This window comes from Mesocricetus auratus, unplaced genomic scaffold, assembly GCF_017639785.1.
Source record: "Mesocricetus auratus isolate SY011 unplaced genomic scaffold, BCM_Maur_2.0 Super-Scaffold_100676, whole genome shotgun sequence".
NCBI lineage: Eukaryota > Metazoa > Chordata > Mammalia > Rodentia > Cricetidae > Mesocricetus > Mesocricetus auratus.
In genome coordinates this window covers 38,804,053-38,831,265 of record NW_024429266.1, presented here as the reverse complement: position 1 = coordinate 38,831,265, position 27,213 = coordinate 38,804,053, and the positions used below count along the sequence as shown (strand labels likewise).

The 27,213-nt window shown below is 40.5% G+C and overlaps 1 protein-coding gene across 2 annotated transcripts; it reads right to left on the bottom strand.

Moving 5' to 3' along the window:
• Nucleotides 1-8,428: 8,428 nt before the first annotated feature.
• Tsen15 (tRNA splicing endonuclease subunit 15) lies at nucleotides 8,429-24,123 on the bottom strand. 2 transcript variants are annotated; one of them, XM_005071278.4, is made up of 5 exons: nucleotides 23,925-24,119; nucleotides 21,458-21,539; nucleotides 21,032-21,167; nucleotides 9,439-9,580; nucleotides 8,429-8,998 (listed from the first exon to the last, which is right to left on the bottom strand). In XM_005071278.4, exons 1-5 carry the CDS (start codon nucleotides 24,051-24,053, stop codon nucleotides 8,978-8,980), a joined length of 510 nt encoding a protein of 169 aa, XP_005071335.1. In that variant the 5' UTR covers nucleotides 24,054-24,119; the 3' UTR covers nucleotides 8,429-8,977. The 2 variants fall into 2 exon arrangements, with proteins under 2 accessions (XP_005071335.1, XP_012969709.1); XM_013114255.3 differs by having other exon boundaries at nucleotides 8,429-9,580; nucleotides 23,925-24,123.
• Between the last annotated feature and the right edge of the window lie 3,090 nt (nucleotides 24,124-27,213).

Below are 27,213 nucleotides of genomic sequence, written 5' to 3'. Positions count from 1 at the left end.
TGTTTTACGTTTGTCTGTGGAAGGGCATGAACATGAATAGATTTATTCTCTGAAATCAAACTGTAAATAGAGTGCCATAAACACAATTTTAAGTTATCTACACCCAGCTTAACATGTTGATCCATTTGTTCAAGAGAATGAGAGGAGAACATGACCCATGCTCAAAATACTCCCTACCCCCTCCTGGACAGCTTTTCCTCCCAGGCCTCTTTGACATACATTACTATGTTTCTGTGAATCACTGGGGAGAAAAGCAACAAGGTATTCTGAAAGGAAAAGTGAGGCAGATATTGAGCGACATGGCTCTTACCCTACTGACCCACCTATCACTTGCTTCCCCAAGAAGTCATTACTTAACTGCTTAGGTGCTAATTTTTCTCCACCTCCAGAGCACAGGATGATAATAATAATAATAATAATAAGCAATATCAGCTTTCTTGTGAGACTCTGGATGAGGGCTGAGAGGTACTTAGTGAATACAGCAGAGCACACTTATAATTTAGAATGTGTGCTGCCCTTCCTTACAATGCTCTCAGCTTATATCATGCTTACATTTTTCCCTTCTCTAGAAGACAATAAACTCATTGAAAAAGGCACAGTCCCATTTTCTGTTGTTTTTTAACATCTATTCTTCTCTCATACATTACATCCCCACCAAAGTTTCTTCTCACTCAGCTCCTCCCGCCCCCCCCCACCTCCCAAATCCCCCAGATCAACTCCTTTGTTTCCCTTGCAGGGAGAGGGGGGTGGCAGGCCTCCCAGGAATTTATCCACTGAACACAAATAACAAGTGTTTGTAGCAATAATACTGGCTACAAACTCTCATATCATAGCTGGACAAGGCAACCTGTATGAGGAACAGGGTCCCAATCACAGGCAAAAGAATAAGAGACACCCCCAACTTTTATTGTTGGGAGTCCCACAAGAACACTAAACTACACACCCATAAAGTACATGTAGAGGACCTAGCACAGACCCACACAGGGTCTATGTTTGTCACCTCAGTTTCTGTGAGATCCTGAGTCCTGTTTAGTTGATTCTGTGGGCCCTGTTCTCCTGGTGTTCTGAACCTACAATACTTCCTCTCACTCTTCTTCAGGGTTCCCTGATCCTGTTTAGTTTTTGGCTGTGGGTCTCTGCATCTACTCCCATCAGTTGCTGGATGGTGCATCTCTGACAACAATGGCACTGATCTATGAGTATAGCAGAATATCATTAGGAATCATTTCATTGACCCTACCGCCAATCCTATTTGGTTCTATCCTGGGTCTCTGGAGTATCCTGCCTCTGCTTCCTGACCATCCATGCCATGTCAGATATGGGCTCCCTCTTGTGGCATGGGTCTCAAGTTGGACCAGTCCATTCCCACAAGTTCTGCACCACCATTGCCCCAGTAGGTCTTGCAGGCAGGACAGATGATAGGTTGAAGGTTTTGTAGCTAGTTGATGCCCCAGTCCCACTGTTAGGAACCTTGCCTGGTTATAGAATACAGCCAGTTCAGGCTTTCTGTCTCCCATTACTAGGAGACTTCTCTAGGGTCACTCTTGTAGATTCTACAGAGTTTCCACTAAACTAGGTTTTTACAAATATCCCCCAATCTCAGTCTACTCTCCCAGTATTTTTCTCCCATCCTGAGCCCTTCTATTCCAATGTCCACCCACTCCTAGTTCACCTACAAAATCTATTCAATTTCCCCTCCCCAGGGAAATCCACGTATTCACACACACACACACACACACACACACACACACACACTTGAGCCCTCCTTGTTACTTTGTTACTTAGCCTCTCTGGACCAATGGATTGTAGCATGATTATCCTTTACTTAACAGCTAATAGCCATTTATAAGTGAGAACATGCCATGCTTGTCTTTCTGAGTATGGGTTACTTTACTCAGGGTTATGTTTTCTAGTTCTATCAATTGGCCAGAACATTTCATGATGTTATTTTTTAACCACTGAGTAGCACTTCACTATATAAATGTACCCTTTCCTTTAACCATTCTTCTGCTGAGGGATGTCTAGATTGTTTCCAGATTCTGACTATTACGAGTAAAGCATTGTGAACATGGTTGAGCAAGTGTCCTTATCATAGGATGAAGAATCCTTTGGGTATATGCCAGAGAGTGGTATAGCTGGGTCTTGAGGTAGATGGATTCCCAATTTTCTGAGGAACTGTCATATTGATTTACATAGTGACTGTACGAGTTTGCACTCACATTAGCAGTGGAGGAGTGTTCCCCTTGCTCCACATCCTCATCAGCATGAGCTACCACTTGTGTTTTTGATCTTAGCTATTCTGACAGGTGTAAGATGAAATCTCAAAGTAGTTTTGATTTGAATTTCCATGATGGCTAAAGATGTTGAACATTTCTAAGTCATTTGAGATTTCTCTGCTTAGAATTCTCTGCTTAGATCTCTACCCCATTTTTAAATTGGATTATCAGGTTTGTTGATATTTAGTTTCTTGAGTTTTTTTCTTATATATATTTTGGATATTAGCCCTCCGTCAGATGTGGGTTGATGAACATCTTTTCCCATTCTGTAGGTTGCCATTTTTTTTCTGTTGATGGTGTCATTTGCCTTATGGAGGCTTCTCAGTTTCTTGAGGTCCCATTTATTGATTGTTCTTAGTGCCTGTGCTGTTGGTGTTCTCTTCAGGAAATTGTCTCCTGTACCAAGGAGTTCAAGGCTATCCCCCACTTTCTCTTCTACTTTGTTCAGTGTATCTGGTTTTATGTTAAAGTCTTTGATCCACCTGGGCTTGTGTTTTGTGCTGGGTGATAGATATGGACCCATTTGTATTCTTCTATATGCAGCTGTACAGTTAGACCAAAACCATTTGTTGAAGATGCTTTCTTTTTTTCCATTGTGTATTTTTGGCTTCCTTATATGTAGCTCCAAATGACGCTGTAACAATAAGCGACACTTACTGAAAGTAAAAGCTTTCTTTTTTTCCATTGTGTATTTTTGGCTTCCTTATATGTAGCTCCAAATGACGCTGTAACAATAAGCGACACTTACTGAAAGTAAAACTAAGTATTTATTGTAGAAATTACTCACAAGATACCAAACAAGTAACCCAGATGAGCCAAGTAGTTTTCTGCTGCCGAACCGGAAGCCGAACTCCGGGAAAAGAGACCGAGACTTCCTGTGTGCTGTCTTTTATGCCTTCCCCCGTAACGCCCCCTAGCCATGCCCAAAAGTGGGCCTGGCTAGTGACGTAGTTCACCGCCTTTACGTCTTTACGTCTTCACGTCTTTACGTCCAGCTGTATACGTCTTTAGTCATGCCTAAAGTGGGTGTGGTTAGCGGTGTGGTAAACCGCCCTTTTATTACCTCATCTGTATGCACCTCTAGTAAGTCACATGTTTTATGGCGGCATACAGACTTCCTCCTACACTTATAAAAAAAAATCAGGTGTCCATAGGTGTGTGGATTTACATATGGGTCTTCAAATCAATTCCATTGATCCACCTGTCTGTTTTTATGCCAATACCACGCTGTTTTTATTACTATAGCTCTGTAGCAGAGCTTAAAATCAGGGATGGTGATACCTCCTGATGTTCTTTTACTATACAGAATTGTTTTAGCTATCCTGGGAGTTTTGTTTCCCCAAATGAAAGTGAGTATTGTCCTTTCAAGGTTTGTTAAGAATTGTGTTGGAATTTTGATGGGGAGTACATTGAATCTGTATATTTCTTTTGGTAAGATTGCCATTTTTACTATGTTAATCCTACTGATCCATGGAAGATCTTTCTATCTTTTGATATCTTCTTCAGTTTCATTTTCAAAGACTTAAAAGTTCTTGTCATACATGTCTTTCATTTTCTTGGTTAGAGTTACTCCAAGATGCATTATTCATGGCTATTGTGAATGATGTTGTTCCCCAGCATTCTTTCTTAGTCCATTTGTCACTTTTGTATACGAGGGCTACTGATTTTTTTTTTAGTTAATCTTGTATCCTGTCACTTCATTAAAGGTGTTTACCAGCTGTAAGAGTTCCCCGGTAGATTTTGGGGGTTGCTTATGAATACTATCTGCAAATATTAATACTTTAACTCCTTCCTTTCCAATCTGTATCCCCTTGATACTCGTTGGCTGTCTTATTGCTCCTGCTAGAACTCCAAGTACTATATTGAATAGATACAGCCCTTCCTTGTTCCTGATTTTAGTGGAATTGCTTTGATTCTTCTCCATTTAATTTGATAAATTGCCTTTATTATGTTTAGGTGTGTTCTTATATCCCTAATCTATCTAAGAGTTTCATCATAAAGGGGTGTTGGATTTTGTGAAAGGCTTTTTCAGCATCTAATGAGATGATCATGTAGTTTTTTTTCAGTTTATTTATATTGTGGATTACATTGACTGGTTTTCATATGTTGAACCATTCCTATATCTCTGGAATGAAGCCTACTTCATCATGGTGGTTGATTTCTTGATGTGTTCTTGGATTTTGTTTGTCATTTATTGAAATTTTTTTGCATCTATGCCCATGAGGGAAATTGGTCTGTAATTCTCTGTCTGTGTTGAATCTTTGTGTGGTTTGGGTATCAGGGTGACTATGACTTCATAAAATGAATTTGGCAATGTTCCTACTGTTTCTATTTTATGGAAAACTTGAGGACTATAAGTAATAGCAATTCTTTGAAAGTCTGGTAGAATTCTGCACTAAAACCATCTGGCCCTGGGCTTTTGTTTGTTTGCTTGTTGGCTTCAGAGACTTTTAATGACTACTTCTATTTCCTTAGAGGTTACAGGTCTGTTTAAATTGTTTATCTGATCTTGATTTAACTTTGATAAGCAGTATCTATTGAGAAAGTTATTGATTCCTTTGAGATTTTCTAATTTTGTGGAGTACAATTTCAAAGTAAGACAAATGATTATTTGAATTTCCTTGGTGCCTATTGTTATGCCCCCTTTCCTTTCTGATTTTGTTAATTTGGATATTTTTCTCTCTTTTAGTTAAGTTTGGATAAGGGTTTTCTGTCTTGTTGATTTCCTATTTTTCTTTTTATCTCTTCTAATGTATATTCTTGAGAAGAAACACAATACATGCAATGAGTATTTGAAAACTTAGTCAGAAGTTGTTGAATCCTACCTCCTTAGGTAAATGGCATAAACTACACAAATGACATACTTTATATGCAGTATGGCAAGTTTTCTTCAATTCATATTGCCAGCATTCTCCTGGAGTCTGGGGTGAGACAGCACATGTAAGAAGCAGTTGCTGTGGACTGTAGCATATCTCTTCACCCCAAAATGTACATGCTGAAGTTGCAGTGTGACTGAATTCAGAAAGGAATAGAGCTCTGGGGAGGTGTTAGTGTGATGTGAGGTTATAAGGATGGGGCCCCATTAATGAGGCTGTGTCCTTCTAAGAAAAAGGAGAGTCCAGGGCACTTCTCTCCATGGACAGCAGGGGAAGACCATGAGAGGTAGGTAGAGACATAGAGGCCAGGGAAAGAATCTTGAGCCAAATCAGCTGACATTTTGATCTGGAACCTCCAGACTCTACACTACGAGAAAATAAACTTCTACTTCTGAGCTACCTGATTAAAATATTAGCTAATACCTGATTGGACGTGTAGTCTTCCCACCAGTCGCTTGGGTCCCACTGTTGTCTCAGTCCCCAAATAACACATGAGACACTATATTAATTATGAAGCTGTTGGCCGTTTGCTTTGATTTCTTATTAGCTAGCACTGACCTAATTATTAACCCATAACTGATAATCTAAGTATTTGCACATGATCTTCTCTTACCAGACAAAAGGTCCAGACCTCTTACTCCTCTGGCATCCTACATCGTGATTGACTGTGCCTCTGTTTCCCAGAATCCTCCTCGACTCCTCGTCCCACCTATCTTGCTTCCCTATTGGTCAACAGTGCTTTATTTAATAAACCAATAAGACAACATATACACAGGACTTCCCCCATCACCTGATAAATCAATAAATGAACATTTAATGAAATATTGTCTCTACACAGTAGTCTCAAAACAAATGTCAGTCTTAGATTTTGCTTTCATTGATTTAAAGGAAAGTTTCCCAGAATCACCCAATAATATAGTTGGGCATTATGACAACCCCACTGACATATGATCTTTCCATCTTTTTTCATTTGTGGGCCCAAGCAGTCATTACCCATAGGTCATCAAGACTATACTGCTGGAAGGGGCCAGCAGCAAGAAAGAGCATAGTTATTGCACAGAAAGAAGGGGAAAGTATATGACTAGCACATTATTCTGTAAGCAGTCCAGGTAACATACAGCAGGCAGACAGCCGCTCCCGACAGGAGCTCTACATGCTTTGGCAAGAAGGTGCTGTGCAGCAGTAGGCAAGTGGCTTCCTGCTGGGACAGCAATGGAAAAGGTGACCTCACAGAGGAAGTTAGCATAGAAATGTCTGAACAAAAGATGAAATACCACGGCTGAAGCTTTAAGTTGTTTGCTTCCAGGCTTGTAAAACTGTAAAGATGTTCAGCCAAAAGAAATGAGCCCACATGAGTTAGTGTTTGCTCTCTACTGAATCCTGTGAGAGTCTTCTAAGAGGTGCAGGCGGGAGAACAAAGGAAATTAGTCAAGAGCCACTGGACCTGGGTGACTTCATGCTGCCCTGGCCCTTCCCAGCAGAGGGCACACAGACCTAGGACTCAGGAGACAGCAGCCAGAGAGAAATCCCACAAAGCCTTTTCCTCCCCTCCCAGCTGGAAAGGGAGGAAGGCAGCTTAAATAGGATTATAGCAGCCACCCAAGTCTTTTACTATAGGAATGTGTATACCTACATCAACACAGAATGTACTTGAGACCTGAGGCCTCTTGCCTCAGGGGCTAATTGTTGCCTCAGTTACTAATTGATCCTGAAATTCACTGAATAAAGCAGGCTTTTGCAAGCAAAAATGAAATACATAACTGCATATGGAGCTGAGAAACAAAAAGTCTAGAAAAAAAATCTCTCCCACTCACCCCTTCCCCAAAAGGCTTTTTGCTTTTAAATAGGGATTTACATTTTGAGCAAGCCTGACTCAAGTTACATATATAACACGGGTAGGGTGTAATTTTAGAGGCCTGTCAGAAAGAGGGGGTGTGGGTACATAAGACTTATTTGTATTTTTATTTATACTTCTCACAGATTGAAATGAAAATTCAGGAGAACTTCCCAAGAAAAACCTCAAGCTAATTCAAGCCTGCAGTCTGGAGATGCGTTTAGCCTACAGCGCCCTCTTGTGTCCATGGGCATCGTTCAAATTCGCCTCCAGGCAAAAAGCAAACCACTGTCTAAGCCCCAAGTCTACAGCATGCTTGGTTTGCCAGTCACCGAGTCTGCAAAGTGCCAGTTACTGTGGGACCTGGAACTGAGGTGTGTTTTTAAAAGCCATGGTTTCCTTCTGTTCTTACCGAGACACAGCTGGGCTGCTTCTCTTCAAGCTGTGTTGGATCACTGGGCTCATGAGCAGGTATCCGACTGGCTTTGGCAGAACAGCTTTAAGTCACAGGGACCACTCTGAAACTAAGTCAACACCCCAAGTGGAACAGTGAAACCGAGGGCTGGCCTTGGATTTGAAAAGCCATGTTGGTCTTGTTACCTAGATCTCACTCACTAATCTGACACTTAAGCTTCACATTTCCATCTGAAAATGCAGACTTTACATTCAACCCTGTAGGAGTGAAGGTGAGAATTCACACCTGAAGACTTGAATCTGGGACTGCCACAGTGGAGTCTCCGAAGCATCTTCTTCAAGCCTTCCGGGGTGTAGCAAAGGTAATCTGACACTGTGAACATCTTTCGTCAAGTAAAACTCAGGGATGGTCAAGGGAGCACAGATAACTATGGACCAAGAAAACCCTGTGACACTGTCATACTTCTGGCTTTGGCCATTTTTTCCCACGTCTGTCACCGTTGCTTCCTAATCAGCCATGAGATCTGATGTAGGTGGGCCTGGACCTGTGACTCACTTCCAACTGAGGAACAAGGCTCGCATTACACAAGACAGCAAGCCCATCCTGCTACATCTCCTGCTGGCTGTGCTGGGAAAGCCCACGTGACAAGGAGCAGAACACAGCCTCTAGCTTACCTTCAGAGGCCGAGAGTAGCACAAGGCGTGGGAAGCTGCAGCCAAGCAGCTGAGGGAGGAAGCACGCTCAGTAGCACCTCAGCCAACAAGCCCATGCCCACTTCACTGACCAGAAAAATGCTAAGCCCGGCGGTGGTGGCCACACCTTTAATCCCAGCACTCGGGAGGCAGAGGCAGGCGGATCTCTGTGAGTTCGAGGCCAGCCTGGTCTACAGAGCAAGTTCCAGGACAGCCTCCAAAACAATATGGAGAAACCGTGTCTCAAAAAGCCAAAAAAAAAAAAAAAGTAAAATGAAATAAATGTGCTGTTACAAGATGCTAAAACATACAATGATGGAGGATTACTATAGGTCTTTAATTTAAAACATTTTATTATAAAAGTAATACAAATAACAAATGAAATGTCGAGAGAAACAAAGTTATCCATTCACTGCCCTGCCATCCTACTATAACAACAGTTGGTAATTTGATTATCTACTTTTACAGCCTGGTGTGTCATTTGCTTCCATGACCATGTTCTAATGCTCTTGTGTCCAGTTTTCATTGTAGCATTTTCTCAGGTACCATTTCATGGGTACATGTCCATTTCATGGGTACTAGTCCATTGACTCCAGGTGTGGGATGGCATAGGCATATACAGATTCCCCCATCTGAACATATCCTTACTATAAACCTTCATATAACTATAATGTCTCTGATAAGAATGTTCTAGGCTAACTACCCTATATTTGCACGCAATATAGATTCTTCTTCTTATATATAAGAAGGTTTTATGCTGAAAGCAAGCTTATGGGTCGGCACTAGCTAAAGGCAAGCCTGACTACCTCTGAGACACAAAATGAAGCAGACTGATGGCCCTCAAATCCAATCTTTCACGAATGAAATCAGCATCAGGACAGGTGTCATCTTCTAAGAGAAATATTCTGTAACACAAAGAAAGAAGATCAGAACGCTCCTAGTGGAGAACATATGTAAGAGTAAGATTAGAAAGGTATTTCATGTAACTATCCCAATTAGGCTGACAACTGTAGAGAAAGCACATGCCAAATATGTATTAAAATGTTACTGACAATGTCAAGTGCCAGCATTTGTAAATAAGTGTTTTGATGAAAACTATTACTGGCCTTTGCATTTCATCTCAGTTACTCACTTAAGATGCATGATGATGTCACAAAATGCTCTGGGAAAATAAGAATTTCTCCAGAGAATAGGAAAACCAAATTATTTCTGCATTGCATAAGACAGAGACAGTTTTCAGGGGAATAAAAACCAAGCCTTTTCTTCCTTGAAGTGGAAACCAAGTGGCCTGATCCACGCCTTTTCTCTTCCATCACTGTTTCCTGGCAGTTAGTTCAAAACTGACCTGCGGGTCCGGCAGCATAAATCCATCTGTAAGCTTATAATAGACTATTGTGGAATCCGACTCCACTATGGCCAAAGTAAAAGACATCGGCAGTTCTGGGTCACCTTGCAATTTTCTAGATGCCTTCAAGATTTCCCTTATCCTGAAAATGAAGACAAAGTATATGTGAGACTCACAGTCACCCAGTTAATGATACGATCAAGCAGTATAAATTCTTGAGGGAAAAGTAAAATATTGCTAAGGCAATGTCTGAGGCTTGAACATAAACATTAAAAGTTGTCTTCTCACACAGAAAGCCCTAAGAAAGACCTACCTACTCAGATTAATTATATTTGGAACCTACAAAATACAACGCTAAGAATGGTTTGTGCATTTAATGGCTAAGGATTACAGATGCTAATTTTTCAGTTTCCCAACTTGGAAACTTAGCGGGAACAAAGTGACACTCACACCTGTACCATAGCATGGGAGACAGACTGGGGAGGGACACAGAAAATTACATAGAGTTTTAGGCCAGCTGGAGCTTACACTGTGAGACCCTGTCTCATATCTGCAAAGCAACGACTGTAGTAAACATGCCCCTTGTTTTCACATGGGTTACAAATATTACCTTTGAACATGTCACTCCCCATTGGTCACGCACTGGCCCAACTGTTCTGCTACTATGAGGTTCTTTCTGTTTTTTTTTAACTTGGGGCAGGAAAGAAGGACACAACATCGGTAAAGATAGGCTGCAGGGGGCATCTTTCTGTATGAGGACGTCTCTCTTCAAATATTTCTGGTTAGTTTTTCTACGTACCAGAACTATTAGACCTAAGTAGACACAGTCCTATGATTTCCATTACAGAGTTTGACCATAAAAATCTAAAATAAAAATAGAAAAATAAAACATTTAAAATTGATAATGGCAGCATTTCAGCTTGCTTATCCTGGAAAATAATCCACCAAATATAATTCTAGGTCTTCTAAGTACTACTAGTTTTTGTTAACTGCAAGCTAAAAATCCTTATTACCTACTCAAGAAAGTCTGTGGTCAAAAACTGGGTAAAAATGCAGCATCCCCAAACACTTTCTTAAATAAGTAAATAAAAAATGATTAGCTAGCTTATCATAAAGCAAATCAATTTCCAGTGGTTAAGATATTGAAGACAGAAGGTTAATTAGCATATTAACTTCTACCACAGAATACACAAAGGGTCTATGACTCTAATTGCATGCCTGGTAAATGTACTTGCTATTATACAACAGTAAAGGTCTCCTGCCAATTTTTCTATTTAAGTGATTGAATAAACCTGTCCTTTAAGGGTTTTTTTTTTCTTCAAGTTAATAGGAGGGAAAACATATTATATTCTGACATTCATTTCTAAACATTATTCTCTGGCATCGTTTCCCTGCTCAAAAATTTCTTCTCCCCAATACTTTTTATTTAAATTGTCATACACACTGCTTTTTAAGTTTATTTTTATGTGTGTGAGTGCTCTGCCTACACATATGTATGTTCATCCTGTGTGTGCAGTGCCCAGAGAGGCCAGAAAAGGGTGTTGGATCCTTTGGGACTAATTACTGCTGGCCAGCTGCCATGTGGGTGCTGGGAACCAAACCTGGTCCCCTGTAAAATCAATACTGCCCATAACCACCGAGCCATCTCTCCAGCCCTTATAAAGCTAGTAAATACTTTTGTCAGGAGTACAAAAGGAATTCAATGAGGACAATACTTTGAACAAACAAACTGAAGATAGTGCACCCCTTTAGAGTATTCAAAGCTGAAACGAAGTGAAAGGGCTTCTCTAAGGGTCATGTAGTCACAGCACAAGTTCTGTTAACAAGACCTATTCTAGCTTTCCTATCTTTGCAAAATATTTAATATCCACCCTTGCCTCTAAGATTACTACTACAGTAAATATTAAAATTAATCTAAACTACAAAGGCATTCTGGCTATTAGTAGGAACATAGGAAATATTCACTTTTAGAAGCAGCCTGAATACAGGAACTTGGACTTAGCTCTTAAAGGGATTCTACTTCTGCTGAATTGCATGGCCATGAACTACAGGCCTGCTGATAGGCAGTTTGGTCCAGAGATATTCAGGAGAAGTCTTGGTGAGGACTTTGTTATTCTGCTCGATGGAAAGGGTGACGAATCCATATCGAAATTAGCAGTTAAAGAAAAAAGATAACATATATAAGTTCTACTTTGAATCAGTATTTTCTACCAAAAATAAAATAGACTAATAACTGTTTTAGTCATAAACATTTTCTTTCTTTGTTTCTTTTTGTTTGTTTGTTTTTTTTGGGACAGGGTTTCCCCTGGAAATTTTTAATAATAACATATAAAATTTTAGCCAGGAGGATAGGTGGTGGCACACACCTTTAATCCCAGTACTCAGGAGGTAGATGCAGGCAGGACAGTCAGGGCTACATAGTGAGACTTGCCTTAATAAGTAAATAAACAAACAAATAAATGAATAAAAAAATTCAACAGAAACTAGAAATAAAGGGAAATGTCCTCATTATTATAAATGCCATATATCAAAACTGTTTAGCTAATGCAGTTAAAAAGACAGCTTCCCCTTTAATATAGAACAGTGCTAAGATTTCAGCTTTTGTTGAGGAAAACTAAGGTCAACAGAAGTGGAACAGCAGTGTTTTCTACAGTAAGGTGACAATACTTCTTAAATGGATCCTTAGGCTCAACACGGTCACTACAGAATCCTAACATGTTTATCTAAATCTTCTCCTATCAGTGACACATTTATTTCCCAATATGCAACATATATAAAACCTAGCACATGCCCATAAACCCTGCAATGGGCAAGCTGAAAGCAAATTTCTCTTAGTATCCCTAACTGCAGACTGTGATGAGAATAGGACACAGACAAAGGAGAAAAGACTTTAAGAAAACTTTATACAATATGATCTACTGTCTAAATTGAGGTAGGGGTGTGTGTGTGTGTGTGTGTGTGTGTGTGTGTGTGCGCGCGCGCATGTGCGCGCGCGTGCACTTGCGTTCATGTGAGTATGTGCGTATTGTGGGTGTCTGTGTGTTTTTCCTAAAGTAAAGTAGTGAACAGTATAGGGATTTTATATTTCACACTACTAAACAAGGATAGAAATTTCCACTTCAGTCACTGTTGTGTTTTGATTCTCAATTGATGTTTGTTTTCAGAATTCTAAACAGCAAAATATTTTCAGGCTTACTCAAAACACTTAAGGTTAGAGAATTAACACAGAGTTGTAAAGGAGGTTTTGTTTTCAGAGCTGAGGGAACTTACTGCCCAAATTAAATGAAAGTTCCTATTTCTGAGCTCTTGTTTATCCCTCTTGGTGGGGTGAGTAGGAAAACTACCAGTGCATCTTCACAGTGAATGGATAAAATGGTACCCGGCTGCTACCTCACCACATATGGGCAAGCTTACAAAGTTCTGTGTTTAAAGTCTTGTCTAGACTACTTTGAACATGTGTTTACTTAGAGTACAATCTTCCTAGTCAAGAATTTGTTTCTTTATGGTATATTGCATGAGCTCATAAAAACATTTATGCCAATAGGCCATGCTATCTTAGTCTTGTAAAAAACTATGGATAACAATGGAGATTCTGAAGTTCTACTTTAAAATCACACATGACTATTAAGATGCACTAAAGGGTAACTTAATTTTCAATAATATGAATTCTTATTTCAAAATAAGAGAACTCCACATGTGAACATGCCCTCTACACTAACAAGGGTTTCATTTTTTCTAATCAGTGAAATCTCAAGGAGAAATTCTCAACTAAAGAAAAGGATTTGTCAATAATATTCATAGCTTTTGATTATCAGTAATAACATTTGATGCTGATGGCAGACTTTCCCTTTTCATAATTCTTCACAGATGATCTCTATACGATAAAAAGGGGGCTGACTTTTTATTGTTGTTCTTTATTTTATTAACTTATTACATTCTAATCCCAGTTCCCCTCCCTCCTTTCCTCCCAAGCCCTCCATTCCTCCCCTCCTCCCAGCTGATCCATGGAGAGGTTAAGGCCTCCCATAGTAAGTCTACTAAATCTATCCCATCATGTAGTTGAGTCACCTCTCCACCCCCACACCCCTGTGTCTAGGCTGAGCAAGGTATCTCTCCATATAGAATGGGCTCCACTAAGTCAGTTTGTGCATTAGAGTTAGATCTTGGACCAACTGCCAGTGGACTCATATATTGTCCCAGTCACACCATTGTCACCTATATTAAGGGAGCTAGTTTGGTCTTATGCAGGTTCAAGGAGGCTGATTTTTAATAAACTGATATAACCAATTTGACAACCAGCCTAAACCAAGACAAAGTCAACACTATTTGACCAATGTCCCTAGACCAAGTTACTTATACCTTTTCCACAAATCTCAATTTTGATTTAGAGATTTGCAATGAGGGCAAGAAGCTGAAGAAAATATTACTCTTAACTAAAAATGTTGAAATAAAATCCACCATGACCTAAAAGTCATATTAATTTCTATCCACAGAAGTGTCTCTTTCTGCTCTCCTTAGTGTGGCTAAGCAAGGATATATATACAGGAGTTCTACCTACAAAAGGCACTGATTTTTTCATCAGTCTCATCTTGCTGTAATAGAATGTTACCTAATGATGCAGCTCTGGAGCAGCTCAAAATTCACTCAGAACCAGAAACACCAAGAAAGCTGTGTTCTTCCATGGGCTCCGTTCTTAAGAAAAGTTCCAGGGAGAGCAGGCCACAGCTTTGGGAAGCAGGCCAGAACTTCCCAGTTTAAAAAAGCAAGGCAGCTGAACTCTCAGTAGATTTGCTGAAGAATTAAGAGCCTGTGTGGCTATTTACCTCACTGGGAAGAAGTCATTTTGGAAAAAAGAAAAGAAGAAAGGGGGGGTTAGGGTTGCAGTTTCAGCAGCAAGTAGTGAGTCCCAGCAGAGGTGGTATGAGGACACATGTCCTGATTACCAAGGAAGCCAAACAGTACAAGTCATTTTATCAGCTATTAGACTTCAGGCCTCAAATAAGAGTGGCTGCTAAATAAACTAATAAAGATGCCATGCTTTCAAAAAGGAGTGTCTTTTAAAGAACAAAGTCATCATTCAAGAAAACAATGTAGCATTTAAGTATTAAATCTCAGCCAGATGAGGTGGTGCATGTCTACAAGCCCAGTACTCAGGAGACTAAGGCAGGAGGAACATCATGTGTGTGGCCAGCCTGGGCTACAGAGTGAATACCAAGGTAGCCCAGGCTACAAAGCAAGACCTGTCTTGAGAAAAATAATTAAGTCAAATAAACAACAATAATTAGAGATGATATAAGGAAACTTGGTTCTTCTAATCTTTTCTTTCATAAGACAACACAAGGGGACAGAGGGTGAAGGGCCATATGCATAGGGGGGGGGGGGGGGGAAGAATACAATGGAAGGAAGGTAAGGAGAGCAGGGCACTGCTGGATTGCCTACACTGCAGTTACAGTGGACAGATGGGAAATGGAGAGGCTCTGCAAATGAATACCCCCCCTCCGGAAACTCTTGAACGGATAATGGCTATTACCTATCAAGTCTGCCTCGGGAACTAGTCACTCAGCAAATAATACTGGCTTCTGTAAACCAGGCCCCAGGCTAGGTACTAGGTGTAAGGCAATGAACACAGTGAAGTCTCTGCTTCCAGGGAACTTACTTTCTAGTGGAGAAACACAGACAGTAAGTAATCAAATAAGACCAAACACACAATATGTGAGTATCAGCATGCCAAGTGTTATAATATGCATTTAGGGAGGAAAGTACTAGTGATCATTTGTCAAATATGAGGAATGGGAAGAAATATTTACATCTCTCTTTCTCTCCACTGTGTGTGGTGTGTGTGTGCGTATGCGTGCACTTCAGAATGAACAGAGTTGTTATTTACTAACCAGAAGAAATCACAGAAAGAACAAATGTAGGGCAAATCTGAAGTTCTTTTTCAACATGCTAATTAGAGACACCTTTAAGATCACAGTAGATATGTCAAGTAAAGCATTACACATATGATTTGAAGTGGAAATATGAAAGTATAAATTGGGATCCATCAGCATATTGACAACATATAAAACCATGGACCAGAGGAGGTTACTAGAGAGTGAGCGGGAAAAGTTCTGAGCCCCAGAGCATTTCTATACTTAAAGAGGCCAGAAGCTTGCAAAGGTCCACAGCAGTAAAGAGGAGAACGTGAAGGAACTGCACACTCCTTCAAGCTCCAAGGACGTCCTTGTGCTAACAGCCTCTTACACTCTCATGGGAATGGAAATGAGCACTACCATTCCTGGTGCCCTCACGGCTGTCTGCTTTAGGGCCTGCTGCTGTTTCCTAAAGACCCCGGAGTGGCAAAATCCTGCTCTAGCTTTCTCTTACTCTGCATTCCTGACTCTGATTCCTTCTCCTGCAGTATTGCTTCCCGGAAGGTTCTTACTGTCTCTCTTCTCCCCTCCTCATTCTTCTCTCCCACTGAACATCTCTGCCTTGCTCCGCCCACATACACATATGAACTCCAACACAAAATACAGAGCACCCTTACTAGCTGTGGGCAGCTTTGCCTCTGCCATTACTAACACCCAGTCACAACAACACTGTCATCCTTTTCAGGCTTTCTTAGGCTCAATAATTTGCTTACATGACTTCAATGTCTGTGCTTCTTTTAAATGACTTGTCTTCCAGGGAATGCTCCCAGACTCCCTATCCCCTCCTACACTGTCTATAGAGATTAGGTCTCATCCTCTGCAGTCTTGCTCAGTGTCCTAGGCACTGCAGGACTCTAGACAGTTCAAGCAGGACAAACATGGCTCTGGCAGGCCTTGCCCTTCTCCCCCATTCCCTCTACCTTGCTAAAAACCATCAGATTCCATCCCTTCAGCTAGCCACCAAGGTCTGTTCTCTTACTTGACCTCCTCCTCCTGAGGCTGACTACCAGGGTCCAGTTTTCAAAGTATTGAATCCAGCAATCAAAAGCCCAATTAAAATTAGACAACTCATCCTAACATGGGCTTTTCCCTTTATAAACCACCATTTTCCTATGGTCCACATCTGTCTCCTCTCTATCTAGAGGTAGTCCTTTGTGCCTCCAGGACAAAAATCCCTGCCCCCTCTCACTTGTTCCCTTCCCCTTCTCCCTCACCATCTATCTCCTGTCTGTCTCTTATTCATGCCCTCTGTCCCTGTGGGACAAATAATTCTCCTTTGTGCTGAGAACTTGGTCTTCGGGGTCCTGAGCTGATACTGATTCCTTATAGATACATCTCTCAGTGCATTTAATCACACTGGGTATAATCTGTCCCTCTCAGCCCTGGACTCAGAGCATCATGTAGGAAAGGTCTGTGATACTGTGTAGCCTTGATCCCAGGCATCCAATATAAGGGATAAAAATCATGAGCAATCTGAAATCTATCTCATCCTCTCTCCAAAAGATCTTTCTATTTTGCTTTTCAATAGCCTATAACTATATTCATACTCATTTATATTCACTGTATTTAATGGTTAAAAGTATAACTATACACATTTTTATATTCTTAACACTTTAGTATAAGAACAATAAATAAAATTTTAATTTTTCCTATACAGCTCAGTGTTTTAAAATATCAGCTCTTCTCCCTGCAAATCCATTAATGCAACTGGTATGTGAATAAATAATTTATCCACTTATATTGTGTGGGAGACTGCTGTGATATCTCGCTGGGACAACACTAATAGCTGATAAAGTACTTGTGTAAGTAATCATGTCTCCTAAAGAAAAATTACTATTGGCAGTCTTCAAAGGCTATGTAGAGAAAAGAATGGTAACAAAGAAGAAAAAGAACTACAATCCATGTGATTCAATGTAGGGAGAAAGAAAGGGCATTCTTCTGAGAGCATTGTGGCAAACAGGATACGATATGCCTAAATAAGCTAGGCAGATTAGGAAAACCAAGTCTAGGAACTCTAATTTGGGCTCCAATAGTCTTCATGGTACAAGAATCTTGCCAAAGGAGTCTCACTGCCCTAGGATGGCAGGTCTTAGGCTTTCAGCTTCCTAGAGGTGAACTGGCAGGCAGATGGAGTGTTGATGCTGCTCCTAATTTGCAGAGTGGCACTGGGACTGGAAGTCATGCCAAGAAAGGTCATCTGGGGGCTGGAGATGGCTCAGAGGTTAAGAGCACTGACTGCTCTTCTAGAGGTCCTGAGTTCAATTCCCAGCAACCACATGGTGGCTCACAACCATCCATAATGAGATCTGGTGCCCTCTTCTGGTGTGCAGACATACAAGGAGGCAGGATGTTGTATTCATAATGAAGAAAGAAAGGAAGGAAGGAAGGAAGGAAGGAAGGAAGGAAGGAAGGAAGGAAGAAAGAAAGAAAGAAAGAAAGAAAGAAAGAAAGAAAGAAAGAAAGAAAGAAAGAAAGAAAGAAAGGCCATCTGATGACTTTCTCTCACCCAGAAGAACACCAGTATTTGTGAAACTGGGGGCTCCATCCTCACTTGCACTGTCCTCTAACACTGAGAAGGTTTTATAGAGTAAAAAGCAGCAATGCACAGCTACTGTTGAGGACAGGTAACTAACATCTTTACCAGAGAGATTTAACGTCATGTGAAAAACAGCACCACATAACTGTGCATCTTATGATCACAGAGGAAATTAATTTTTCTCAGATCACTTAAGCATATATAACTACAGAAAGGCTTAGATATGCAAGCTTTGATTCCAGTTTCAGCCCCTCTAGTATCTTATGGAAGGTACTAAACTGACATTAAAATTGAGAAAAAAAATATTAGGTCTATCAGGAATACACAAACCACCACTAGTCAAAAATTTTTTATAAAGCCTTCTTCTCTTCTTTCTTCCCGAACCTTGCAGTAAGTTACTTAAAATGTTTCCCCTTTACAATCACCTGTATTCAACCCTATCCCAAATGCCTGGAACATTATGATCTTGACTTCAGTATGACAAACTTCTGCTCATGATTCCCAACAAAAACCAATGGCAAAATAGCTTTCCTTTGGAGGAATGTGTACTAGCATCAGTGAGTATATATAATCATGGTAAAATGCTTAGTTTCCCTTTTCACCCAAAGAGAAGCTACCTAAACATAAATTTAACTTCATTTTCAACACCAGCATTGAAAAAGATAGGGCAGGCCTCTAACTTATGCAGGAATCCCTTGTTGTGTCAGACAAAGAACTCTTACCCACTGAGCTATATCCCCAGTCTTCCATCAGTTTGGTGACCTCTGTGAATCTATGACCATTGCCTCATAGCATTGCCTTGTCTGGGGAAAAGTACTTGCCCCCACAGGCATTTACCAAGTGTTATAAGGATCCCTTAGAGTCCCGAGCTTCATTTGAACAGAAAACAAGCTAAGGTGCCATGCAATATGGACATACCACATTAATTTGTGTGTCTGAAAATATGACAAACTATTTACTTATACTCATATAGACCTTCAATCACTCAAATACTCATACACCCTGAAATGGAATCTGCCTTTTGAGTGTCAGAGACTATGAAAACAAAATCACCAGTCCAAAGCCTGAGAAAGTAAGTAGGAAATAGATGCAAAAACAGTCCAGAAATTCTGAGAAATGTAGCCAGATATACATTGACATTAAGAACTGATATTATGAACTAGTACCTTTTAAGGAAGTAGCAAATATGCACTCTACAGCACAAAGTAAAGAATGAGCCATGTAAGTACATCTGTCAGTTTGCCACTCAACACTCAAATAGCAAGACAGCTACTGAAATGGTTTTAACTGATACAGTATATTGTTGTTTGTCTGCACTCACAGAGTGTTCTGTAACTATACTGTAGTTAATACAACTAGAGTTAGTGACAGCTGCCAAGCCTTACAAATCTGAAAACTCAGACTGTATACAGGAGTTATCATTGTAAATACACATGAAACTGCATGCCAACAGACTGCTTATTCCTTTGGTTCTGTGATTTAGCATGCTTCCCATTTCCCAATTGATAAAAATGTTATTTACAGTTTTGTTAGGAATATGAACATTAGAAACAACAGTCTCACGAAGCTAACCACCATAGCTCCAGACAGGGCCTCGATGTGCTCTGTGATGTGTGACATGTTTCTAACACTAGGGTCAGGCAGGATATCCTTACAATAAAATCAGTACTCTTGATAATATGTTAGTCTCCTTCGCTCACGTTCTCACATAACTTCTTGAACAGCAGTCAAAGGGGAAAGCAGCACTGCCAGGTCAATTACTACAGAGGAAAGCACAGCGGTTACTTCTGTGAGAAGGAAAGAGCTATTCCACACACTGGGAAGGAGTCTGGGAAGGCTTGACAAGTTCCTCGCCACGGTTATGCGAGTTGGATATAGGTACTTTATGATAATTCAAATTTGTAATTATGAGCTTATGTAATAATTACATATTACTCATATTACTATGTAGTAATTCTAGAATCAAATGAAAATGAAAACACAACTTAAAAGAACTGAGGGATATAGCAATTGGTAAGAAGAAAGCTCAAAGCTGTAAGTGCTTAAATTAAAGAGAGGGTCTCAAATAAAACTTAATATGTATCTTCAAGTTTGAGAAACATAAGAAAAGCCAAACTCAAAACTAATAGATGGAAAAATAATAATTATGGAGCAGAAATCAATGAAATGGAAATAAAAAATAGAAGAATCACTGACACTAAGAGCTCATTCTTTAAAAGCATAAAACAATCAAATTAACCAGAGAAATAACCATTCTGGAGATAAAACGGTGATATTATGATCCATACTAATGAAATTCAGAGGAACTGTTTGGAAATCTAGACTCCAAGAAATTGGAAAATCTACAAGAAATTGATAGAAATACTGTCTACCAAACGTAACAAACCTAATGAATATAAACAACTTAAACAGATCTATAAAGAGTACTGAGATTGAAGCAGTAATCTCCCAACTAAAATAAAACAAACACAACAAAAACTACAACATGGTTTCACTGCATGTATGGAATTTGTGATTATAAGAGGTGGTAAATGAGAACATGATAAGAGAACTAACTGTTGTAAATGAAGGCAAACAGTAGTTATTCACAGGAAAACAGGAGCCCTTTTCCTGTTGTATCATTAAAAAAAAAAACACTGTAATTCTTAGTACCCTTTTAAAAGTTAAAAACAGACCTATACTTAGAATTCCAAGCAGGAAATATACCTTAAGCTAGATGCAAAGATGATGATTATAAAAGAAAGAAAAGACACACATGATCATATTCAAATTAGGATGTTATTCATTTAAAACATACCTTAAAAACAGTAAGGAATGGGCTTAAAAACGGAAAATAGGGCCAATAAAAGATTATGGGTAAAAACATATAAAGAACTTATAAAAGAGAAGAAGAAGAGGAAGAGGAAGAAGAAGAAGCAGAAGAGGAAGAAGGAGGAGGAGGAGGAGGAGGAGGAGGAGGAGAAGGAGAAGGAGAAGGAGAAGGAGAAGGAGAAGAAGAAGAAGAAGAAGAAGAAGAAGAAGAAGAAGAAGAAGAAGAAGAAGAAGAAGAAGAAGAAGAAGAAGAAGAAGAAGAAGAAGAAGGAGAAAGCACAAACCATCTAATAAGCAATGGATCTGTTACACTAAGACTAAAGTACTCACTCACCTGCTATGGCTGAGGGAAGCAGAAATGGGTGTAGGCACCACAGTCTGTAGCCCCTCCCCTTCTATCTCAGTGCCAAGGAGGCAGATAAGCTGTAGTTCTGGTATTCCTACACAGTTTACTTCATGCCAACTTTTACCTGAAAAAGCATCAAGAATGCATTCATTGAAAACAAAAGATAGCATTCTAAATTTCTAATACTCAGTAGAACAAACCACTCATGATATATAATCCTCTCTTCTGCTTTTCTGATCTTTTCTACAGCCTTATAATTCCCAATGTAAATGAACAAAGAAGTGTAAAATTAACTGGAAAAGTTACTAGTAAATGAAAAATGTTCGTTTATTATATGTGAACAATGCTATATGACAACCAAATTTCCCAACCTCCCACACCCCAATAACAAAGCAATATAAACAAGCAACTTACTCTCCATGAGGTCCAAGTAAACCAAGAATGCTATATAAACTTGGGTGGCATCTCCTATATCTAATTCCATCATTTCTAGGTACTGAAAATCAAAACACAATTGTTAAATAGAGAAAGAAATAGCTCACTGTTTTCTTTCATTTAACAAGTATTTACTAAATGCATAAATATAATATAAATTGAGTACACGGAGAAGAAGAGTAATGGTGTGAGTAATTATGGAAAGTGAGAATAAGCTACATATATTCAAGAGTCAATAAAGATACATATCCACCAGGGTCAGAGAAAATTTAAATACGACTTTGATTGGGTTATGCTATGGGAAGCCTCTATTTCTCTGGTCTTTTTAATTTGCATACAGAAAAACTTATACTAACTTCCTCTGCACTCCCACTCTCGATTTACTTGAGGTTTAAGAAGCAAACAACTTAGCCGGGCAGTGGTGGCGCACGCCTTTAATCCCAGCACTCGGGAGACAGAGGCAGGAGGATCTCTGTGAGTTTGAGGCTGGGCTGGACCGGCAGCCTCCAAAACAATACAGAGAGACCCTGTCTCGTAAAACCAAAAAAAAAAAAAAAAAAAAAAAAAAAGAAGAAGCAAACAACTTCTTTCAGACTTGCTATTTGTTACAGGAAAAACTCAGAAACCTACTCCTGCAGAGAAAGCCTTGGGCATTCAAACGTGTCAGTGGGCAGGTCCATAAACAGAGCTGACTCACAGATGAGACAGCTGCAGACCCTTGGAGGGGGCTGCAGGCCTGCTGTCGCCTTCTTCCATCCACTGAATGGTACACATACAGGTTGGATAGGAGGGCTTTGCCTGTCCCACACCTCAGAAGTGCTTGACAATGCATGACAGAGACATAGTTTTGGGTCAGGCTACAAAGTCTATGTGAGAAATCAATCATGAATTTTATCCATGTGGAGTAGTGCGGACTTCTGATTCAATGAATAAAATAATAAGCTTGTAAATGAGAAAATCCAGTAACATCTTATTAAGCGGTCTTCAAATTAAGTAACTAAAGGGTATAACTGTAAAATACACATTATTTCTTTTCTCTTTTATATCAATTTGTTGATCCTAGAAGAAAAAAGTATCAACAGGAAAATTTGATAGTAGGTCTAGACAGACAGTCATTAGCATCAAAGAAAAAAAAAGACCCTGCAAGAAAGGAAATTGTCTAAAGGCAATATCAGACTTAGATGTAATTTTTTTTTTTTTTTTTGGTTTTTACGAGACAGGGTTTCTCTGTATTGTTTTGGAGGCTGTCGGTCCAGCCCAGCCTCGAACTCAGAGATCCGCCTGCCTCTGCCTCCCGAGTGCTGGGATTAAAGGCGTGCGCCACCACCGCCCAGTCTTAGATGCAATTTTAAAAGATTACTAGTAGATACTTATATAGTGTTTTTGATATGTCAAACATCTTACAAAACTGTCCCTATGAGGTTAAGTACTACTATTATGCCTGTTTTTAAATGAAGAGACTGTGATATACTGAGACAAGTCAAAAGACTGAAGCACAAGACACAATGAGTCAATGACAAAAAAAAGTCAACGTTGGTAACAGAAATAAGATTCAAAATGGAGAAGTCTGAATTGGAGTCCAGGCTACTAGCCACTGTCTCTGCCTCTCTTCTTTCCTCCCCCATTATTATAATTTGTTAAATTTATAACATTTCCATGCTATTGTTTATGGAGAAGATGAACGGAAGAGAGCAAGAAAACATCAAGCTTCAGGAAGTAGGGAAAGGCTCATCTTTTCAGATTTGTACTTTCAAATATTTCCTTTCCTTGAATATTTAGACGCTTATCTGAGTTCATAACGCAAAAGGAAAAGTTGCCATTTTATTAATGTACCAATCCAATCCTCAAGATCCTTATAGAACCTGCATTCGTTATCAGCATGCTGTTTGTGGTTTTTCGGATACAAACCACCGATTTCCGAAGCAGAGGTTAGGAAAAGGCTATCCTTATTTTCCTTGAGGCCAATACAGTAAAACTGGCAACATGAACAGCTCTGCCCTGTGCAAGAACTTATTCAGTTTCTAAGAAATCCGAAAAAAATGGGATTCCGTTTCCATACAGAATGACGGCGCACACACTTTGGGCCTAAGGCTACGTGGAATGTGACTGTGGTTAACTAAGCACATTATTTGTGGACTCCTAGGTCTCAGTCATAGCCCGCAGATCGGCTAACCGTGGATTCAATCAGTTCACCCCAGAAAGGACTAGATAGGAAAAACAGGTATGCTTATCAGAGGCCTCTGGATAAGAGCGGCTCTGGCAGAGTGAGAGGCACGGTGTTAGTCATATAAACAAACAAAAATGATACTGCGGGCGATCTGCGGCCTTGCGCAGGGGTCGCCCCCGCCGGGAGGCTGGCAAGCGTCCTCCGCCGGCCGGACACGGCCCAGAGGAGTCGCTGTGAGGAGGGCCGGGTCGGCGCCCGACTGGCCTCGCGCCTCCTGACCTTAGGGTGTGTGCCCATCCAGGCGTCCTCGGGAGCCCACGTGTGGGGGGTGGCGCCGCCAGCGCGAACGGGACCCGGGCCAAGGCCGCTACATCCCGGGGTTGGCTCGGAATCGCCGTGCTCCTCCATGCTGCCCGCGCAGAGAGCAGTGGTGTCGCGCGAAGCCCGCCCGGCCAGAAGCCGAGCCCAGCGCTCCGCAGTTCCGCTTCCCGCCGCACACACGGGGCGGAGAGTGCGGGCCACGCCCCCTGCCCGAGGGTGCTCGCACCTGCGCGCACGCGCTCCAGTCCCCGCCACGCCCTTGGCACCGCCACCACCACCACCACCCCGCCCCATCATTTGTTTGTTTGTTTGTTTGTTTGTTTGTTTGTTTTTCTCCCCAATCTGGGCAGGTGATAGAGTGGAGGAAGTTCGCTAACAGCCTGACTTCAGAGTCCTTCAGCTAGCTCCATTGTTAAGTTCATATTCTCGCCTGAGAAATGAAGGATTCTATCTTGGTCTTAAATTCCTGAGAACAGGAAAAGGCCCCAATCAATTCCCTACCGTCGAAGTTTAAAATAAAAACGTAGTTTTAGAGCGAGCTCACCTTTCAAGATTAGTTTAAACGTGAGGTGTGGATGGACTATTGAAAACTAACGTATGCATGTGACTTAAGAGCCAAAGACCAGTACCTTCCCACAGATGAGTAGGACATGGCAAGTGGATTTGAATTGACCCCGAGTAAGAAAGGGAGTCAGTGGAGGTTCCTGGTACATATTAACAGCATCACTTCGAGCTATGAGGACAGACTGAAGAGAAGATGGGTGGAAGCAAGGAATGATTACAAAGACACTGACTATATTAAGCTGACCAAAAAGGCTTCCAAAATTAAAAGTACTAGGCAGGGTATTTCAGCACTTCAAAACACAATGGATGGGGAGGGCCTAGGCCCTGCCCCAAATGTATTTCAGTACTTCAAAACACAATGGATGGGGAGGGCCTAGGCCCTGCCCCAAATGAGGTGACAGATTGTAATGATCCTTCATGGAAGGCCTCACCCTCCCTGGGGAGAGGATGCAGGATGGGATGGGGGTACCGTTGGGAGATGGGAGTAAGAGGGAACTGGGGTTGATATGTAAAATAAAATTTAAAAAAAATTACATATGAAAAACAAAACACAATGGATTAAAAATCTTGTGTTGTGGTGGCACATGGCTTTCTGAGAACTCAGGAGGCAGAGAGAGGTAGATCTCTGAGTTCAAGGCCAGCCTGCTCCACAGATCAAGTTCCAGGATAGTAAAGGCTACCCAAAGAAACCCTGCCTTAAAAAGACCAAAACCAGCCGGGCGGTGGTGGCACATGCCTTTAATCCCAGCACTCGGGAGGCAGAGGCAGGCGGATCTCTGTGAGTTTGAGGCCCGGCTGGACCTACAGCCTCCAAAACAATACAGAGAGACCCTGTCTCGTAAAACCAAAAAAAAAAAAAAAAAAAAAAAAAGAAGACCAAAAACAAAGAAAAAGAATCTTGTGTTGAAATAAGCAAGATTTCAATGTGACATACATCAGCAATGAAGTGCAGCAAAACATGTTTTCATGGAAATATCAAAAGTCAAATTTCAGCAAAGAAAAAAAATTAAAAATCCAATGGGCATTCTGCAACTGAAGATGACAATTTCAATTTCAGAAATAAATATTTTTCAGTGGGCGAATTTTGACAGCCAAAATGGAATCATGGAGGAAGAGGTAGGTGAAGCTGATGCCAGAGGAACAGAAGTCAGGAGACGTGAACAGATACTTTTATAAGGGGTGGGAGGCAGCTAAGTGCTAGACAGGGTGGTGAATGCTTGCAATCCCAGTATGCAGAAGGCTAAACCGGGAGAACTGAATTTGAGACCAGACCAGTCTACAGAGGGAGTTCTAGTTCAACCTGGGATACAAGACAACACCTTGACACAATAAACAAACACACAGCGAGTGAGAAAAGTCTTAGAGGTGTGTTACATAGTAGTGGACTAACATACAGAAAAGGGTAGAAAAGTTGAAGAAATGATGGCCAAAAATTTCACAATTTTAATAAAAACTGTTAGCGGTACAAAATGATCGATGAATATCAATTAAAAGAGGCATGAATTCACACTGTTCCAAGCTGCTGAAAATGAAAGAAAAAGAGAAAACCTCGAATGTTTCAGAATAATAAATACAAGGAAACTCTACCTACAAAGATTCGTTAAGTTTCCCTTGAATATGTTATATCTGTAGGGAATCATTATCTTTGCCTCCACGAAACAGCTATTAAGCTCCCTCAAAGCAAACAGTATTAAAATTAGGAGGCTCCCTGGAGCACCAAACACTGGAACTAGTTCAAGTGATTAGAAATGAATAAACCCTTCTCTCTGGCTCCTAAAGACTTAAATCAGTCAAAGAGGTGTAACATTCGGTTGCTAATCTGAGAAAGGGGATCCTGTAATTCAGGACGCAGATCTAAAGAGATTAGACCCTATGTGAACAAGACTTCCAAACACCTTCAATGAAAGATTTTTCTACCTTACATTTAAAGGTTAAAGGGTAAGTGGAGGAGTGGAGGAGAAAGAGAAACCTGAAAGGGTAAAAAAAGCACTAGAAACTTTTTATTCAAGATTAAATTCTATTGTCTAGAAAAATAATGATATAGGCACACGTGTATAGGGAGTGCTTCTGACTTTTAATTTCACTATTTAAGAGTTGAATAAAAATGGAATTTTTGCTGCCAGATTAAGAAATGAAGATTTTTAAAGCAGTTCTTGCTGGTTAGGAATGGCTAAGAATGAGCAAGAAGAATTAAAGCACAGAATCAGAAGGACTCCTGTAGCAAGCTTAGAGTGAAATCTACCAGAAAGCAGGGTAGAGTCTGCCGGAATTTTCCATTTGTAAGTGCTTCAACAGTTCATTAGATTAGAGTACTGAGGGGCTTAGAAGAAAAGTCCGTAAGTAAGTAGCAGTGAATCCGATTCCCTCCTGAATATTATGTTCTGAGTAATCTGGCACTTGCAGAGCTGATTTCCCAGGCTGATATTTGAGCCAGATCATTTTGTTCCTACAAAAAAAGTCAGTAATATCTATCCACGGATAGTCAGTCTCAAGAGAAAAAGCCATCGCTAAGTTGTGGTGCAAAGTGTTGTTTCCTAATAGTTGATGAGCCAGCTCTGATACAGTATCTAAGAATTTTCTTACTCTAAAACATGGAGTAAACTGCTTGAGAAAGTATGCAATGAACAGAATATGATGGATTGGCACAATATGTGTGTGTACTACCAGAGCTTGGGAAGCCAAA

What these genes read in the sequence shown, in the direction of transcription:
- Tsen15 (XM_013114255.3), bottom strand. Translation starts at nt 24,053, where the DNA reads ATGGAGGAGCACGGCGATTCCGAGCCAACCCCGGGATGTAGCGGCCTT. An exon ending in GGATGGGCACACACCCTAAG is followed by an intron (nt 21,540 to 23,924) that starts GTCAGGAGGCGC and finishes TTTGATTTTCAG; the next exon opens with TACCTAGAAATGATGGAATT. An exon ending in TTACTTGGACCTCATGGAGA is followed by an intron (nt 21,168 to 21,457) that starts GTAAGTTGCTTG and finishes ATGCTTTTTCAG; the next exon opens with GTAAAAGTTGGCATGAAGTA.